The sequence below is a fragment of the Physeter macrocephalus genome, chromosome 12 (genome assembly GCF_002837175.3).
Source record: "Physeter macrocephalus isolate SW-GA chromosome 12, ASM283717v5, whole genome shotgun sequence".
Lineage (NCBI taxonomy): Eukaryota > Metazoa > Chordata > Mammalia > Artiodactyla > Physeteridae > Physeter > Physeter macrocephalus.
Window position 1 is genome coordinate 56,493,852 of NC_041225.1, and position 19,429 is coordinate 56,513,280.

The following is a 19,429-nucleotide window of genomic DNA, read 5'->3' on the forward strand; positions in this document are numbered from 1 at the left end:
TCTTCAAATATTTTCTCAATCCCTTTCTTTTTCTCTTCTCCTTTTGGGACCCCTATAATTCGAATGTTGGTGCGTTTAATGTTGTCCCAGAGGTCTCTGAGACTGTCCTCAGTTCTTTTCATTCTTTTTTCTTTATTCTGCTCTGCAGTAGTTATTTCCACTATTTTATCTTCCAGGTCACTTATCCGTTCTTTTGTCTCAGTTATTCTGCTATTGATCCCTTCTAGAGTATTTTTAATTTCATTTACTGTGCTGTTCATCATTGCTTGTTTCCTCTTTAGTTCTTCTAGGTCCTTGGTAAATGTTTCTTGCATTTTCTCTATTCTATTTGCAAGACTTTGGATCATCTTTACTATCACTATTCTGAATTCTTTTTCAGGCAGACTGCCTATTTCCTCTTCATTTGTTAGGTCTGGTGGGTTTTTACCTTCAGGTCCATGTCTGGTGGTGTGTTTTGGGGTGTCTGTGACCTTTTTATGATTTTAGGCAGCCTCTCTGCTAATGGATGGGGCTGTGTTCCTGTCTTGCTAGTTGTTTGGCATAGGGTGTCCAGCACTGTAGCTTGCTGGTCATTGAGTGGAGCTGGGTCTTGGTGTTGAGATGGAGATCTCTGGGAGATTTTCGCCGTTTGATTTTACGTGGAGCTGGGAGGTCTCTTGTGAACCAGTGTCCTGAAGTTGGCTCTCCCACCTCAGAGGCACAGCCCTGATGCCTGGCCGGAGCACCAAGAGCCTTTCATCCACACGGCTCAGAATAAAAGGGAGAAAAAATAGGAAGGAAGGGAGGGAAGGAGGGAGGGAGGGAAGGAGGAAGGAAAAAAGAGGATAAAATAAAATAAAGTAAGATAAAATAAAGTTATTAAAATTAAAAATATTAAGAAAAACTTTAAAAAAGTAAAAAAACACAAAAAATGGACGCACAGAACCCTAGGACAAATGGTGAAAGCATAGCTATACGGACAAAATCTCACACAGAAGCATACACATACACACTCAGAAAAAGAGGAAAAGGGGAAAAAATAATATATCTTGCTCCCAAAGTCCACCTCCTCAATTTGGGATGACTCGTTGTCTATTCAGGTATTCCACAGATGCAGGGTACATCCAGTTGATTTTGGAGCTTTAATCTGCTGCTTCTGAGGCTGCTGGGAGAAATTTCCCTTTCTCTTCTTTGTTCGCACAGTTCCCGGGGTTCAGCTTTGGATTTGGCCCCGCCTCTGCGTGTAGGTCACCTGAGGGCGTCTGCTCTTCGCTCAGACAGGACGGGATTAAAGGAGCAGCTGATTCGGGGGCTCTGGCTCACTCAGGCCGGGGAACGGAGGGGTACGGATGTGGGGCGAGCCTGCAGCAGCAGAAGCCAGTGTGACGTTGCACCAGCCTGATGCGCACCACGCGTTCTCCCAGGGGAGTTGTCCCTGGATCACGGGACTCTGGCAGTGGTGGGCTGCACAGGCTCCCGGGAGGGGAGGTGTGGAGAGTGACCTGTGCTTGAACACAGTCTTCTTGGTGGCTGCAGCAGCAGCCTTAGCGTCTCATGTTCGTCTCTGGGGTCTGCGCTGATAGCCGCAGCTCGCTCCTGTCTCTGGAGCTCCTTTAAATGGCGCTCTTAATCCCCTCTCCTCGCACCCCAGGAAACAAAGAGGGAAGAAAACCTGTCTCTGGAGCTCCTTTAAATGGCGCTCTTCATCCCCTCTCCTCGCACCCCAGGAAACAAAGAGGGAAGAAAAAGTCTCTTGCCTTTTCAGCAGGTCCAGACTTTTTCCCGGACTCCCTCCCGGCTAGCCGTGGCGCACTAGCCCCCTTCAGGCTATGTTCACGCCACCAACGCCAGTCCTCTCCCGGCGATCCGACCGAAACCCAAGCCTCAGCTCCCAGCCCCCGCCCGCCCCGGCGGGGGAGCAGACAAGCCTCTCGGGCTGGAGAGTGGTCGGCACTGCTCCTCTGTGCAGGAATCTCTCCACTTTGCCCTCTGCACCCCTGTTGCTGCGCTCTCCTCCGTGGCTCCGAAGCTTTCCCCCTTCGCCACCCGCAGTCTCCCTCAGTGAAGGGGCTTCCTAGTGTGTGGAAACCTTTCCTCCTTCACAGCTCCCTCCCACTGGTACAGGTCCCGTCCCTATTCTTTTGTATCTTTTTTTCCTTTTTTCTTTTGCCCTACCCAGGTACGTGGGGAGTTTCTTGCCTTTTGGAAGGTCTGAGGTCTCCTGCCAGCGTTCAGTGGGTGTTCTATAGGAGCAGTTCCACGTGTAGATGTATTTCTGATGTATCTGTGGGGAGGAAGGTGATCTCCACGTCTTACTCCTCCGCCATCTTCTCTCTGTTACTCTTCTGCCATCTTCTCTCCACAACTAACTTTTAATTGTCAAGTTGTAGAGATGTATAAGAGGAAAATACCCACAATTACCTGAAAAGGCTATTTAAAATATTCTCCTTTTCCAAATAAATACATGTGAGAGACCAGATTTTCTTCACATGTCAACCAAAACAAAATATCGCAATAGGATGAATGAAGAAACACATTTGAGAAACAGCTGTCTTCTATTTAACCAAATATTAAAGAGATTTGCAAAATGTACAAAAATCCCACTCCCTTCACTCAATTTTTGTTTGGAAAATAGTTATTTTTCATGAAAATGTCATTTATGTTAACATGTAATAGGTTTATTATTCTTTTTAATAAATTAATATTTTAAAAAATTTCTCAGGTATAATTGCTAATATAGTCAATAGCAATAGATATAATTAACATAAACAACTTTGGTGTTCTCAATAATTTTTAAGAGAACAAAAGGATTCTGAAACAGACTCGATTTAACAGATATTTCTGTCCTTCCTCTCTGATCCACTCTCATTACGACTGCCAGAATAATCCTGGGCACTTTCAACATTATTACTCTTGTACAAAAGCCTTAGTGTTCCCAACATCCTGTTACTTCCTATCTACACAATTTTACCTGGCTTTAAAGAACTTTATAAATTGGCCCTGCCTTATCTAGCAAATTTTACTTCTCCATGCTCCCCAACACAAGTCTCTATGATACTTAATCCTCCCTTTCAGTCTCTAACCCTTTACTCCTGTGGTTAAATGCTCACCTGGAAAGCACCCCCAGCCCCTATTCCCTCCTCTGCTTTCCTCCTCTCTCCCTGCCTGCTCCAATCTAAACTTTCTCATCTTAAGGGCCCAGAGAGCAAAAAGGACAATGCCTTGAATATCAGGCTTAAACTACCAATGGATTATAATCTTTAAAAATTGTGAATCACTATATTGTATACCTATAACTTATATAACACTGTACATAAACTATACTTCAATTTTTTTAAAAAGGTGTGTACTTTAGTTTATAGGCAATGAAGAGAAGATTCTTCGAGCAGAAGGTGGATGATTTATACAGAAGGAATTTTCTTACCATGTCAAGTTTCTAAGAAGAGTTTGAACAAACTAAATAAATGTCTTCTTTGGACATACCTAAATTTACAGTCAAATCTAAGATTTTTCCAATAGACTTTAAGGACTAAGGGAGGTGATACACTGTCACATTAGGAATCCAAACCTAAAATCTCAGGTCAAGGCAGCTGGAACTCTGAAACATGGCATCTTCCAGAACCAAAAAAACTGTAAAAAACAAAAGTAGAAAACAAACATGATTTCATCTCTCAAATCTAAGGCCTTTTGGTATTGGTGAACAAAGTCCTCTTCCTGATTAGAAGTCCAATTTAATCATATTTTCAAAAAACAAAAACCAGTATGTAATAGCTATATATATTCACTAGTCACTAAATGTCTTTACTTTAAAATGACAGAGTATTCTCATATGCATATAAGTTATGAACATTGCTTATTATGCAGAAGATACATTAAACCTACTGATTTAGTTTAGTCCTAATAATAAACCACAATGTTTAATTCATTCTATACCCACTATGGCCAGAGATCTAGGTCAAGCCCAATGTCATCTCCACTTTAAAACCTGCTATGATTTCTCCCAACCAGAAATAATGATCTCCTTCCTCTAAATTTAGGTAGTAGCACACGGTTTGTTCCTCTCATGCCAGTTCATTTATTCATTCCACAAATATTTACTGAGAGTCTAAATATGTGTTAGGCACTTTTCTATGTTCTGGGGATACAGCCATGAACAAAACAAAACCACCAGCTTCCTGGACTTACACTCTAGCGGGGAAAGAAAGGCAATAAACAAATAAATATAAGGTGATACATGCCACAATGAAAATTAGGGAGAGTAAGAGCCAAAGCTGAATTTTTTATAAAGCTAATAAAACTTACAGTTCAGGCCTCCTCACTTTCCTGGGGCCTCTATGAGTGCTGAAAGTTACTGGGACACGTAGAATGTTGTTGGTGGGGAAGAGAAGCCCAGTGGCTATCAGGAAGCACTACATGATAGCATTTTTGATTAAATGCCTAAAGAGACCTCAGAAGAAAGGGACCTGACTCTAAGGTTACAGCATTTTGTTGGGACATCTTTTCTAACTCTAAATAATTATTCACTTTCACACCAAACTTTTTATTCTAATTTACTTGTTTTCTCAACGAGGGTACCCAAATTACTGTATAAAGTTCAGGGCCTACAAAATCTGGATCCATCCCTGGTAAAGACAGAAGTGGGGAGGAGCTGTTTTTTATAGGATGATAAGGAACAGGCACATTAAAAGGTGACATTTGAGCTGAAACCTGAGGGAAATGAAGAAACAAACCATACAGATATTGGGGGGGGTGGTTACGAGCACAGACAGCAAGCGTAAAACCAATGAGGCAGCAGCATGAGGAGCAGAGTAGGTTAGGAAGACAGAAGCAGGAGAAATACATAATAATAAATAGTACTACTGACAATTAACAATTACTGAGTATTATGTGACAGGCACTGTCCCAAGTACTTTTTAAAAATATTTATTTATATATTATTTATTTAGGCTGTGCCAGGTCTTAGCTGCGGCACGTGGCCTTCTGAGTTGCAGCATGCAGACTCTTAGTTGCAGCACGCATGCAGGATGTAGTTCTCTGACCAGGGATCAAACCCGGGCCCCCTGCATTGGGAGTGCGGAGTCTCACCCACTGGACCACCAGGGAAGTCCCCCAAGTACTTTTCTAAGCATCTCCATTTTACAACAGAGGAAACTGAGGCACACAGAGAAGGATTAGGTAATTGGCTAGTAGGTGGTGAAACTAGGCAGTCTGCCTCCAGAACCTGCTCTTAAATCACTATGCTGAACATATACTACCAAACGTAAAATAGATAGCTACTGGGAAGCAGCCGCATAGCACTGGGGGATCAGCTCAGTGCTCTGTGACCACCTTAGAGTGGTGTGATAGGGAGGGTGGGAGGGAGACTCAAGAGGGAGGAGATATGGGGATATATGTATATGTATACCTGATTTACTTTGTTATAAAGCAGAAACTAATACACCATTGTAAAGCAATTATACTGCAATAAAGATGTTAAAAAAAAATCACTGTGCTGTGCTACAGAGAGGTCGGTTGTCTAGATTATGGAGTGTCAAGACAATCTCTTAGCCAGTAAGAGATTTAATGTGTTAGAAAAGAGGAAATCGACACAGTTTTTATCTCAAACTATGATAGCTAAAAGTAGGCTCACAATTTATGTCCCTGTAAATAAAGTACCAAGTCTTGTCATTTTTCCTACTCCACACACAGTCCCTAGGACCTTTCCTTTCATATTACAGCTATTCAGTGTAGGATGAATGTTAAATGGACTCTCATGAGAGAATGACTAACTATTCATTCTCAATACAAAATAATTAGATGTTGTTTCACAAGTAAATATACATACAAATCAAATCTTGGAGGTAAGTACCTCCTTTAGGGAATCAGATCCATATCAAAGTCAGGTAAGCTGTTTGTATCTACAGAAATTATCCCACAATCTGTTCCACTGTCGTTTTCCGCCTCAAATAACTACTGATACGACGAACCTCTACCTTAATTTACCCTAAATACTCAAACAATCATTCTGAAGCTTAGGACCACTTCCTCTGGTCTCTCTAGACTTTGTCCTCCATGAAAGTAAAAATGGGCATAATCCGATACACGTTTTATTTTCCTTCAGCTGTTCTTTTCTAAATGCTTAAGGTCTTCATGTCCCTCATAGGAGGCGAGGTTTCAGAACTGAGTTTTCGAGAAAAGTTCTTATAAATCCTGACTATAATGAAAGAATTAGTGTTTGATGATATTAATCAGAATACCATGAAAGGCGCAGAGTTACAAACACATAAGTCAACACATAATTCACTAAATACTTGAACATACAAATTAATTTCCTGATTTCACTGTCCAACCTTCAATTTTTCTCCTGTCAGCTTTCAGAGTCTCTCTACATAGATCACCATGTGAATGCTACCTTGGAGCTTAGCCACATTACAGCTTCTGCTTCAGAGGGAATGGCTTCCAAACACACACAGATAAAATCAATATCAACATTTCCAAGGCATGTTCTACAAGACACCAGTTCTAAGGACAAGCAATTAGTATTACAGAGAAGAATCCCATCATCAAGTAACTTTGGAGTTTGCTGGGTTAAGCAAAGTTTACCAGGTTTCTTTACCATAGGACTTCTAGGTCTCTGATACACTCATAGTACTACTTTCCCTGGAGCATCCTGGTCACAGTTTTTTGTTTGTTTGTTTGTTTGGCTGCATCCCACAGCATGCAGGATCTTCTTAGTTTCCTGACCAGGGATCGAACCCGTGCCCCCTGCAGTGGAAGTGCAGAGTCCTAACCACTGGACTGCCAGAGAAGTCCCCTGGTCACAGTTTGGAAAATGCTTATGAAGTCCAGTCTGGAAGTAAAAGATGATTCCAAGGCTTCAAGCCTTAACAAACTGACACTACTGCGGCTTTTGACATTGTCTCCATTTGTCAGCTGGAGATAATGAGCTAGAACTCAGAAGGCACAAGCTGGAGGCATCTGGGAGTCGTTCACAGGGACAAAGCTAACACCACAAGACCAGATGAGATACTCCCTGAGAAACACATGAAGACCAGTACTTCAAAACAACCCTGCCTTACCCTATCTCTAGCTTTAGTATCATCTCTCTAGCAATAAATCCAGAAAAACATCCGTAAATGAAGACTCTAAGGGTAGGAATAATATAAATTAAACTGGAAAACTGCCTGAGAAAAAATAGCGTAATGCATGTGAAAATCATACTTATGTTGATAAATGTTGATAATGTGATATGGTATACAAAGACCTAACTTCTCCAAGTAATCGCTTTCAAGTGACAAGCCTATAGATCATTCATTCTCTTCTTTTTTGGGATCATGGAACTCTTTGAGAATGTAAATGAATACCAAAAGCCATCTCTCCAGAAAAACACACACACATACAACATTAAGCCTATAAATTTCCAAGGGTTTCATGGGCCCCCTGAAGCTCAACCACAGAGCCCTTTCTAGCTGTCAACTCCCAAGTCCCTAAGTAACTCCTGCTACAGATACTTCATCTGACAGATAAAGCCCAGAGTTACAGGACATTTAAAAGTATGTAAGACTTTTCTTTTTAAACTATATTTTCATGTACTTTAAGACAGTGCAGAGGAAATGTATATTTGCATTTTTTTGGCCTCAAAAAAATTAAAACGTATTTGTTGAGTGAAACAAGTCAACACCATAAACAGAAGGGCATATGATGGTAATAATACCTTCACAACAAAACAGCTCTGAGAGGCTAAGTGATTTTATAAGGCCAAAGAGCTAATAAATTCTAGATCTTCCACATCCTAGCTCAGTACTTTTTAACTAAACCATGCCACCTTAAATATAATAAGCATATTATTACACTGCATAGGATATAGTTTTCAAAATAAAAATCCCTTAAAACACCAACCTTCTAAGAATGACTATAAATAATTAGGCCTCTAACTTACTTACTTAATCAGATCATTCCATTTTTAGCACCTAAATACTGACAACTTAAGGAGCAAATTATATATACTGGATTTTGAAAAAAATTCTTTAAGGCACTACTCTCTAATCAACACCATTTGTTTAAATAATGAAAATCGAAAACAGCAAAATACAAAAAAATCTGTTATCTTTATAGCATGAACATGACTATGTACAGACAAAAATACAAATAGTTTAAGCTTTGGGTCATTCAGCAAACGGGATATGACGCCAAAAACCACACAGAGTTTCTCTGCTTTGGGCCCCTTATATTAGAAGAGTCTGGCAGGCAGGGATCAAGCATCTATGATCTGATGTCCACTCAGCAGACTCTACAAAAACAGTGAGGCCTGGCTGCACAGCAGGAGTCAGGTATTCTAACTACTACTTAAAGATCCACTCTAACTCAGAGTGTGGCTGCAACTAACATGCTAAACTAAGTGTGTGCCTCCGTTTCTCCATTGGAAATTCGATAATACATTATCTGCCCATATGCTGGTTAAGGACACAGGAGCTAGAGTAAACTGGTTCACATTTTGGCTTTGCCACCTACAAACTTTGGCAAGTTACTGTAACTTCCCTGTGCCTTAGTTTCTTCTGATGCAAAATGGAGTTAATAGCAGCATCTCTTTCATTGGGCTGTTGTTAAGGATTGAGGTAATACCTGGAGAAGTCTTCGAGCAGTGCCTGGCAAGTAATAAGCACTCTATAAATGTTAGTTTCCATTATCATTATTTTAAACAGATGACAAGATTAATCAACTTATACCTGCACTGCACTTAGATGTCCTTAGGAAATTAAAGGCCTTAATTTTTTTACATTTTAATCATGCGGCTTAACTACCAGCTGTTTTTTCTAAATATAGTAAATACATGGCCAATTATTCTTGTAAAGAACTGAAAAAGAACTTACTATCTACACTGCCACCTAAGCCTGACACATTAGCAAAGTTTCAGTTAACTTTTCATCTCAATATAACCAGACTCCCTTTTTAAAAAATTTATTTATTTATTATTATTATTTTTTTTGGCTGTGTTGGGTCTTCGCTGCTGTGCTCAGGCTTTCTCTAGTTGTGGCGAGCGGGGGCTACACTTTGTTGCAGTGCACAGGCTTCTCATTGCAGTGGCTCCTCCTGTTGAGGAGCATGGCTCTAGGCATGCAGGCTCAGTAGCTGTGGCACGTGGGCTCAGTAGTTGTGGCTCGCGGGTTCTAGAGCGCAGGCTCAGTAGTTGTGGCACATGGGCTTAGTTGCTCCGCGGCATGTGGGATCTTCCCAGACCAGGGCTCGAACCTGTGTCCCCTGCATTGGCAGGCGGATTCTTAACCATTGTGCCATCAGGGAAGCCCTAACCAGACTCCCTTAACCAACTCTAAGCTACCTGGATTCACTCACTTCAACTTTCACAATCACTACAAATTCCAAGCACAATACCATAATGGTTACACTTACAATGGCCTCCTAACTGCTCTTTACCTCTGCCCGCCATCTCCATTCCCCACACTGCAGTAGGTAAAGCTTGAAAGCTCGTAAAAATCCAAGTCTAATTTCACTCTCCTACTTAAAACCCTGCAATGGTTCCTTATTGTCCTAAAGAGAAGTCCCACCTCCTTACAAGACCAAAGAGGCCTGCATGATCTAGGGTCATCCTCCCTCTCTGGCTACTGAGGCCACATAGGCCTTCTTTCAAATCCTCACCCTGTTCCTTGGGGCCTCCAAGCCTGCACAGATCATGCTTCCTCTATCTGGCATAATTCCCTCTCCCCATTGCCTCTGACTTCCCAGAGGAGATGAAGTCCTCCTGTTATACACTCTCCTAACCCTAATCCTAATCCCCTCTTCTCTGCAGCACGAAAGAAAACTCAATAAAATAATTATTTAAATGGTTGTTTAATGTTGTTCTTGTCCAAAAAATATAAACAAGTAAGACTTGGGAACATGTCTCTCTTTTAGCGCTACAACCCAAGTGCTTAGATAGATGCACAGTACCTTATACACAGTAGGCGTGTCACAGAGGTGACAACATAGACACCTGTGTTGTCTATGGAGAAAAGTGGTGATATAACTGATGATGGAAAGCAAATCATCCACAAAACAAGACTAATGCAGAATACTGGCTGCACTGTATTAAATATCTAAGTTACCATACGCATTACAAGTGAAGTAAAAGCAAAAACCTACTGCTTAAAGGTGAGCAAAATAAAGTTAAGACTCAACTTTCCAAAGTAAAGTAAAGTTTCTTTGTGCATCCTCAGGTGTTATGTGAAACAGGCGGAGTTCCACTTCAGTTACCAGTAAGAAGATACACAACCAAATCAAGACTGCTGCCACATTTGGCACAAGCCTGCTCTTCTTGGCAGTCTCTGTGAGGCCAAGAGTTGAGCTGGCCAGAGAAGCATGATTTATCTGCCACATTTAGAAGTGGTCCCTCTACAACAGGAATGCTGTGCTACTAATGGGCTTTGAATTCTAACCTTGCCAAACCAGTACCTTTCCTAAGTATTCAATTCACTTATTAAAAAAAAAAAAACCTGAATCCTATGTGTCACTGACAAAAACAAGTTTAATAAGGCATCACAGTCCAATTCGAGTTGGAGAAAAAGTTGCTCTTTCGAAAGAAAAAAAGAAGGACAGAAGGGAGGGAGGGGAGGGGAGGGGAGGGAGGGAAAGAAAGAAAGAAAGAAAGAGGGAGAGTAAGGGAGAGAGGAAGGGAGGAAGGAAGAAAAAAGTCATGCTAACCAGATCTCTTTTACAAAAGAAAAGTCATTACTTGGAAAATTAAAAGAAACTGGTATGCGGATGCTAAGAGGCTAAAGGTTGAGGGGCTGTCGATGGACGCTGCCCAGTGAAATGACTATCGCCGGGCCTGGTGGGCAGCAGTTGCCAACCCACCGCGGACAATCCCAGGTCCGTGGAGTGCATGCAGGTTTGACATAAGCCAAACCCCTGCTGTCCGGCTCGTCGCACTGACCCTGCCAATGCAACAAACGCGCAGACCCTCTCCGCGCGGTGAGGAGCGGAGTTGCCGCCGCCGTTCAGCGCTTCCCAGGAAATGCGCGTCCGGGGGAGGCTCAGGTAAGGACCCGGGGGTCTCGGGATTAAACGTTTGGCCCTTTGTTCTCTGCACGGTCGCGGAGCCCTGGGCACCCGCCGCTCCTCCTCGCCCACCGCTCCCGGGCGCCAGCGTCTCCCGCCGACAGGCAGCGCGGACTCGGGAGCCCCGACTCGCCGGCGCCCCCCGCCCTCCCCGCGGCGGGTCAGAGCCCCACGGCCTCAGCGGCGCGCGGCCCCTCGCCCTCACCTTGTAGACGTCGCCGTAGGTGCCGCTGCCAATGCGCTGAATCAGCTCGAAGTCCTCCTGAGGGTTCCGGCGGGACAGATCGAAGCAGGGGTTCATGGCGGGCCCCGGGTGCCCCCCGCCTCCCTCCCGGGCAGGGGAGGGGGGGCGCTCAGGGGGCCACACGGAGAGTGGGAGCCGCGGCGGGCCCCCTGCTCCCCCGGAGGTCACAATCGCCCGGCTCCACGCTGCGGCCGCCGCCGCGGACGACGACAACCGGCCTAACCGTCCCCGCCCCCCGCAGCCCGCCGCGGTGCCGAACCCGGGTCACACCCACACGGAGCCGAGGACGCTCGCAGCCCCTCGCTCGGGGTGAAACTCCAACATGGCTTCCGCCTTCGCCGCTCCTCCCCCTCCCCTTACTCCGGCTCCTCCACCCTCCTCCCCTTTCCCGGCTCCCGCCCGACTGCGCAGCCGCGAGCCCGGAGGGAGCGCTCCCCGGCTCCGCGCGCGGCCCTCCCCGTGCGCGCTCCGGCTCCGCGCGCTTGCCTGACGAGTCCCGGTCTCCGGGGCCTACTCGGCCAAAACGGCCGCGGCTTCGCCGCGCGGGGGAATCGCGCGCGACCGCTGCTGTGCCGTGCCAGAAAAGGCTCGCCTGCCCCCGGGACCGCGGGGGTGGGGGGCAGGCAGAAAGGAGCTCCTATTCGCTTCTCATTTTCCCAGCGACAAAGTCTGACGTCGCCGCATCAGGTCCCCATCCTAAGCAGGTAGTATAGTTTTAATTTGCAAGGCGGCCCGTGTCCCGAACTTTTTTTTTAGAAGCAACTATACATAGGACACAGCCGAGTCCCACAGGCTTTCTGGGATTGCGGGGAACGGGTTGTTGTCCTGAGGAAATCCCCTGAAAAAAGTGAGCTGTGCTTGCTGCGACCCCTGACACTCGGGCCCTTGGAGATGACCTGCCAGGGTGCAAAAAAGGACAGGTCAGGAGGGCGGCCAGGGAGGCGTGTGGAGTGGGTAGGCCGTGGGAAGCTCTGGAGGAAAAACACGCCAAACGGCCGCCAGCCCTTCCGCGTGGAGGGCGTGGGAGGCAGCCAGAGGCCAGAACTAAAGCAGTGCTTGACCTTTACCAGAGGCGTCTGGATTATCAAAGACGGGGGAGGGGACCAGCAAGCTGTCTAGCAACCTTGCAAAGGAGAGGTGGGGTGGGGGTGAAGGGAGGAGCGTGGACGAGATCCATTCCCATACCTGAAATGTCAACCTGTGATGGTCCGCAAGCTCTACAGCTTAACTACCCAAAGCCCCACCCTGCTACAGACCCAGATTGCAAGCCTTGCATCCCATTTATGTGGACACCAGCTTCAACTCTTATTATCTGTCCAAGAAAGCCTGTGGGTATGGAGGGCTAATTTTCTGTTCTCAATGAACTGCCCACTAGGCATTTCCAAAAGCTTTAATCAAGTAGGTAGGTGATGGCCACTTCGGCAATACCGCTTTGGAGTTTTGCTTCAGAAGCTGTTTCCTAGTACCCTTAGGCACCACACCTTCTGACCGTTAATATTCCCTAAGGCTTCGTGGCTCCCCGAAAAACTAGGTCTTAACAAACTTGTTAAATATAAAATAAGTATAATCAAATAATAGTCAAGCGAACTATTTACAGTTAAGTGCCTTGTACATTTTTATCTTTTCCATCTCTTTACCTACAGTAAGATTGCATGTTTACTAAATTCTCAAAGAAGTTGTTTGCCCTATCTGTTGACTAAAAGATGTTGGAAAATGACCATCTCTTCACCTATACAAGTAGACTTTCAATTATCTAGTTTTTAATTATTTTAAAGCATCAGTACTAGGAGCATATTACTTACAGTGCTGCCCTATGAATGCTTATCAATGGGTTTCTTCTTAGATGGATCGACCTTAAGACTCTGGTATCTTGAGAATTAAACTCCTGACTATAAATATTCCATGGCTAAGGACCCTGTTTTTTGCCTGTTTAAGGCACTTGCCCAGAGGCAAGCCTTCCTTCAGCCTGTCCACTTTTGGAGAATTGTTTGGCCTTCTTAAGCCAAACATGAGGATAATTAGCCCAGGGTTCAGATAAGCAGACCTAATAAACTATCTCAAATAGGAACCAGTTCTGCTCTCTTTTTCTGCCTTTTTAATGCTGGAAAGCCAAATTCTCAGGATTGAATGCTGCACGAGAACGTTCTAATGGTTTCACTGTTTTGTTTGCGAGGATTATCATCTGTGCAGATAACTTTGCATTTGCATCACTAATAGACTTCTTTCAAAGGGAAAAGACATTTCAGAAGGGCTGAAACAGTCTTTAAAGTTTTGTTTGTTCCATTTTGGCAAGGCCAAGCTAGTCCTTTTGAAAAGACATGGATTTGCATGTAAGGGCCTGATTTGCCGTATGGGTTACAACATAAAAGGGCTTTTGCAATCAACAAAGAATAAAATATTTTGCTGTTTGTAATACATATATACAGCCAAATCGGATGTCTTTTTTTCTATTCTAACACTCCTCAGCTTCACTAGAAGTAACACTAATGATCACACTTTCTTTGAATCAGAGAAATAACTTCCCTCTTCTATGATTAGAAGCATCCTTAGAAGTCCTAAACTGCTTCTACAGCATCTCTCCTGGATTTACTGCTGCTTGAATACCTTCAGTAAAAGGGAACTCACTGCTTCCGAAGTACCCTGCTTCAGTATAAGATAGTGCTAGTGAATAATCATAACAATAATAAAAAAATATCTAAAATTACCAAGTGCTTACAGGGTGCCAGGAAGTACTTTCCATGTATTATCTCATTTAATTCTCACAACAACTTGATGACATAGATATTATTATCTCCATTTTTTGAGCCACAGACAGATTAAGCTGCTCGAGGTAATACAGAAAGCTGAAATTTGAATAGAGGTAGTAAGACACAAAGTCCTAGCTCTTAGTCACTAGTCTGTAGTTAAAGTATACTTTAAAAAATTTCTCTTATGCTAAGCCAAAATCTGCCTCCCTGTTACTCAATTTGAGTCAGTGATTATTAGATTCTAGTGGTGTAGAGTACAAAGAAGAAAAGCCAGGGTGCCTGACCTCAAGGAATTTGCAGTCTCACAAAACAGTGTGAGAAGAACAAAGGAGGGACCTAAATGTAGATGGAAAGATGTAGGAATGATGCTAAAGTAAATTTTGAAAAATATGTCAGAGTTTGCCAGACAAACGGGGGAGGTAGTATACTCCAGGCTGGCCGCTTAGCCCCAGGCCCTTAAAGCATCCAGCCACATAAGCATCACACAGTAGGGAGCACATAAGGCTAAGATGGACAGTAGCAGTTGCCACCATGTCCAGACCACCCTTCTGTTAGCCCATCCCTCGTGTGCCTGCGGCTTAGAAATTCCTTGATCTCCACTCCAGCTTTCAGTTTCATCCTCAGGACCTCTTGTCTAATAACCAGTTGGATCCACTTCTTTGGTTTATTGACCATATAGCCACCATTCACATTTTCAGTATACCACCAGCTCTGGGAAGGGAATACTGAGCCAAACTTCACTCAGAAAAGACTCATTACAACCAGGCCATCTGCCAGGGAAGGAGAATCAGACTCAGACATGTCTGTGAAACAATATGGCAGAAAGTTCTAGGAGGTTATATAACCTAGCCTAACACAGCTCTGAGCCTGGCTACCTGGGTTCAGATCTTGTCTCTGTCTCCTTACTGAACAACCTTGGGAAGTTATTTCAAACTGGGGCTATTATGAAGAGTTGAAAATACCTGTAAAAGTCAGTGGTACCTGGCACCACAGTAACCCCACAAAGTATTAATTACTGTTATTTTGAGTACATTTTAGAATGTTTTAAAGGCTGACGGTCATGAGGATAGGGACGGAGATATGATTTAGGAAGCAAATGCAATAACATAAGAGACCTTGAATTAAGGCCAGGGAGGCCTAGGATGGAGAAAAGGGAAGGAAACTAGGAAATAATTGGACAGTGAGGAGGCAGACAGTGACATGGATGACAAGCAGGTTTCTGGCTTAGACAGTTGGGAAGATCCCAAAAAGGTGATAGCATTTGTCATAATAAGAGGAACTGGGGTTATTTTGGGGAGGGTTATGACACTGGATCAAAATAGATGATTCTGTTTTGTATCTGTTAAATTAGAGGTGCTCAAATAGAAATGTGAAATAAGTGATAAATTTTACATTTATCACTAATAAAAATTAGGGTTGAAACATAGAAAAAATTTCGGGGCTAATTTTTAAATTTGGAGAGCCATAGTTCAGAAATGTTTGTTGAGCATCTGTTAGGTGCCAAACATATATTAGGTTCTGGCAATGCAATAGGTCCCTGAACTCAAGTTGGGGCTACAGACAAGTTCTCAGATAATTTCTTGACAGTGAGATAAGTACTGAGGTGCAGAGAAGCAAAGCAAGAAGAAGATACTAGATGCCACTCAGGCTAATAATTTGGTTCTTTTTCAACCTATATATATTTTTAATTTCTTTAAATTAATTTCTTAATTTCTTTAATTTTTTTAAGATAGTAAATGGATATTTTTGAAAGCATGTACTCAACATTTATTTACAGGTGAGGTGGAACCCTGCATGGGGAGTGGGTGGAGATGGAAGTCCTCAGCTGTCAGCTCTCAGCTTCCTCTCTGTTATTCTGAGCAATTCAGCTCTGCTTCCAGACTTGCATACATCCTAGCACAGTGTTTCTCAGTGGAGGTTTCATTAGCATTTTGGGTAGTCCTTGCTTGCATGAGACTATCCCCAAGCATTATAACATCCGTGCCCCGCCATCAGTACTGCTCCCCGCCATACTGACATCAACAACATTTCCAAATGCCTAGGGTTGGGCTGGGGGTGAAGGTAGTGACTAGATTGAAAATGTTTGCCTATCATGTCCCTTTGGAAAACTATCACCCACACCAAACTATTTATCATAGAATTCCTTTCTATTTCATATAGTATATTCCCTGAGAGAAGTCCTGATATATAAACATTGTCCCTTTTATTACATTTCCAGTATTTAGTACCCAAGTGATATTTCACTGCCCTCTGTAGATGCACAACCAAGATTCCACCTGCCCTTTATTATGTAGTTTCCGGGATCACATAAGAGGGCAACGAATCTAGTCTTTGCAGGTTATGGAAGTCTTCGCAGAGGAAGGAAACTAAGCTGAGACTTAAAAGACAAGTTAGAGAATTAGCCAGGCAAGAAGGTATATTCCATAGTGAGGGTAGAAAGTTTACATTCAAAGAAGTGAAAGTAGTTCTGTTTGGGGTGAATAACAGATGAGGCTAGAGTGGTAAACAGGGACCAGTCCCTTAAGGGGCATGTAAATTGTGTTAAATAATTTGGATTTTTGAGAACACAAGGGGGCTATTGATGGGTTATCAGCACAGGAGTGGCATGATCTTACTTGTGCCTTCGAAACGTTCTGCTAGCTGCAGGTGGAGAATGAATTGAAGGCAGATGGCAAGACTGGAGACAAGATGGGAGAATATGTAATGCAGTATTGTCTAATGAGCAGTCTTTGCTCTGAGCTCCTCATTGGCCTCACGGAGCCTTTCTCAGAGCTGCTCTGCAGTCTGAGGCTCGTCCCTCTTACTCCTCCATTCCTCTTCATCCTTCCAGGTATTTCCACAAATAAGTCTCTTGCACTTCTAGTTCAATTTTACCATCTGCAGAATTAGTACAATTCGTATCAATGAAGCAAAGAAGGAGGGAATTTTAAGAAGAGAATGATCAAGTGTGTTAAATGCCAAAGAGAGACTGAGGAGGGAGATATAAAAGTATCATTAGATTGGTCATCATGGAGGTCAGTGCTGACCTAACTATTGATGTTCATAGTTCCTCTCCTGCTAGTGTGTGTCCTCTTAGTTATATTCTCCCAGATCCCCTTCAGCTTTTCTCATACATCATGATCTTCATACATTTCATCTGGACCCCCCTCATATGGACACATGTAATGTATTAATATCTTTCTAAACTCTGGCACTAAGCATTGAGCTCAGTATTCCACATGCAGTCTGGTCAGTATTGACTACAGGAAGACTATAACTACTTATTATCTCAACACTATATCGTAGCCCAAACTTTGATTCAGCTTTTTATAGTTGCAACAAACTCAGGGCCACTGTGCTGCCCAACTCCAGGGGATCAGATTATAATCTATAATTATATAATCCTCAACTGCAACTGGCCCCTGGGTCTCCATCAAGTAACATCTCCAAAAAACATATTTGCTCCCCTCTGAATCAGATCATCAGAGGTGTTCTTGAACCCCCATTGCCATAAAGTGCCAGGGACAAGAACCTGATCTCATAGATCCTACTGTAAAATTCCTGCTAACAGTTTATCAGATCAAATAGCATCTTCTCATCACCAAGCAGATAAAACACACCAACAGGGCATAGAGTACACCTACCCCGTGTTGCTATCAGGTGAGATCTTGCAAAGACAAACAAGTTAGACAAGAACCTTGTCTCGATAGACAAGAACCTCCTATCTTCTTGAGAAGCCAGGATTTCAAGGGGGTGCTCTTGGGCCTGCACTGTAGGGAATTGATATCTTTTTAGACCCAACTAATCCTTGATGAGTGTAGGCTCTGTGAAACATAGACAAAATACTAAAGGACTGTAAAGAAGGGCAGGCTGAATACAGTCTTGGTGAGAGATCAAGAGATGCTGAGATAATCTACCGATAAAAATCCTAGTTATATTCACCTTTTATCCCCTGATAGGTCAGAGCACAGTGTTTCCCTGATTCCCTTTCATATAACATCTAGCCTAAAATTCCCCTTAGGTGCCCTCAGTTAAAGGGTATTGCCCTGTCCTCTAGTTCCCAAATATAGAGTGAGGCCACTGTTGGGCCAGATCAGATCGAGTTGACCCAGAACAAATGCAGTTACATACACTGTGTTTCCAGGGTAGATTACTGCCCAGAGTGCTATCCTACTGGCCTGTTCTTTGGAAGCTTTATTCTAGTTGCTATTACTCCCTTAGGAAGAGTCCAGCCCCTGCTCTCAACAAAACCTCTAGGAAAGCAATCTGCTCATAGATCTAAAAAGTTCATCTCTTTGGAGAAAAAAATCTGTGAATTTGGTTTAAACCTGGACTGGAGTTTTTCTTGATCAAAACAGACAAAACAAAAATAACAACAGAAATAAAAGCCCAGTTAAGTAATTGAAATACCATGTGCCAGGAGTTTTTCGTCATTCTTTACCCTCTGCTCATAGCTCAAGGCAGATGTGAAGGTGACTCATTTCTTAAACTGACCCAGATCTCTGCCCCAGGAAATAGGTCATCCTGGGTCTGAGCTCATGGCAAAGCCCAACTGGATCAGGGCCTCTTCTCGGCATTAGAGCCAAAGCTTCAGTCTGGAATCTGATCATCTGGGTTACTTAAGATACTTTTTTTAAAAATTGTGTTTAAATTAGGACTCATCTGGTAGTATAAACTTTCCCAGCTGAGTACCCGATGCCATCAGAAATAGTTTAAACGTGTTGATGGAATAATTGTTCTCATTGTAAAAGGAAGGAAACTCATGAAAATTTCCCCACTGCTTTGTATTTCATTTACAAATGGCTAAGCTCTTATATGAAATTTGTAAATAGTCCTTTTCAAGCATAAGTGTGGAGCTGTACAGGCATTCTCTCTCTGTCTCAACATCAGTACCATTAAGTGGGCATCAATATCTGAAAATGTTTGTATGAACTTTCAATACCTGAAAGTATAACACTCTTACACTGCTGATGCCAATATTTAGGGCTTACCTCTGATCTAGAGAGCCCTCTTTGGTCCTTCCAAATAAATCCAAAACACCATGTCTGCAAATCTGAGTGCAGTCTGGTTTTTGCTACGGGGTACAAGCCTCTTAATTAGTCTCTCTGGCCCCATTCTCTTCTTCTGATATACCACACCTGGCCAAGAAACATGTTTCTTAAAATGCCAATGATGGAAATATGGAAGTCTCGGGGGGAAGCTAAATTTGGAATGAATGTGAGCTCACTTTTAGGCATATTATGTTTGAGAAGATGAAAGGGCATTAAGGAGAAGCCATTGCAAAGATAGTGACAGATTTAGAAAGTGCAAGAGGAAATTAGATCATCACGTGTAAATTTAAGTCATACAAATAAAGACGGTAGAATAATGAGATCTCTAAGTGAGAATCTGAGAGTGTAGAGCAATGGTGAGCAATCTTTTTTTTTTTTTTTTTTTTTAATGAAGGCCA

At 43.1% G+C, this 19,429-nt stretch overlaps 2 protein-coding genes across 23 annotated transcripts in view; one reads left to right on the forward strand and one right to left on the reverse strand.

Moving 5' to 3' along the window:
- The window catches only part of MAP4K3 (mitogen-activated protein kinase kinase kinase kinase 3), a 209,215-nt gene extending 197,656 nt beyond the window's left edge, over nt 1–11,559 (reverse strand). For 3 of the 6 annotated variants that reach the window (XR_003682283.2, XM_024118950.3, XM_024118949.3), the window contains exon 1: nt 11,216–11,559. Coding sequence is in view for 3 of the 6 variants with exons in the window: in XM_024118950.3 (XP_023974718.1) it covers nt 11,216–11,311 (96 nt within the window). In the remaining 3 variants the exon portion in view is untranslated. Of the gene's footprint in view, nt 1–9,366; nt 9,856–11,215 lie in introns of those variants that run through there. The other 3 variants (XM_024118952.3, XM_028496768.2, XM_028496770.2) reach the window with 3 other exon arrangements.
- TMEM178A (transmembrane protein 178A) overlaps nt 10,529–19,429 on the forward strand; it is a 262,811-nt gene continuing 253,910 nt past the window's right edge. For 6 of the 17 annotated variants that reach the window (XM_055089139.1, XM_055089138.1, XM_055089137.1 and 3 more), the window contains exon 1: nt 10,529–10,989. The gene's annotated coding sequence lies outside the window, so the exon portion shown is untranslated. Of the gene's footprint in view, nt 10,990–11,700; nt 11,959–19,429 lie in introns of those variants that run through there. The other 11 variants (XR_003682285.2, XR_008618886.1, XR_003682289.2 and 8 more) reach the window with 9 other exon arrangements.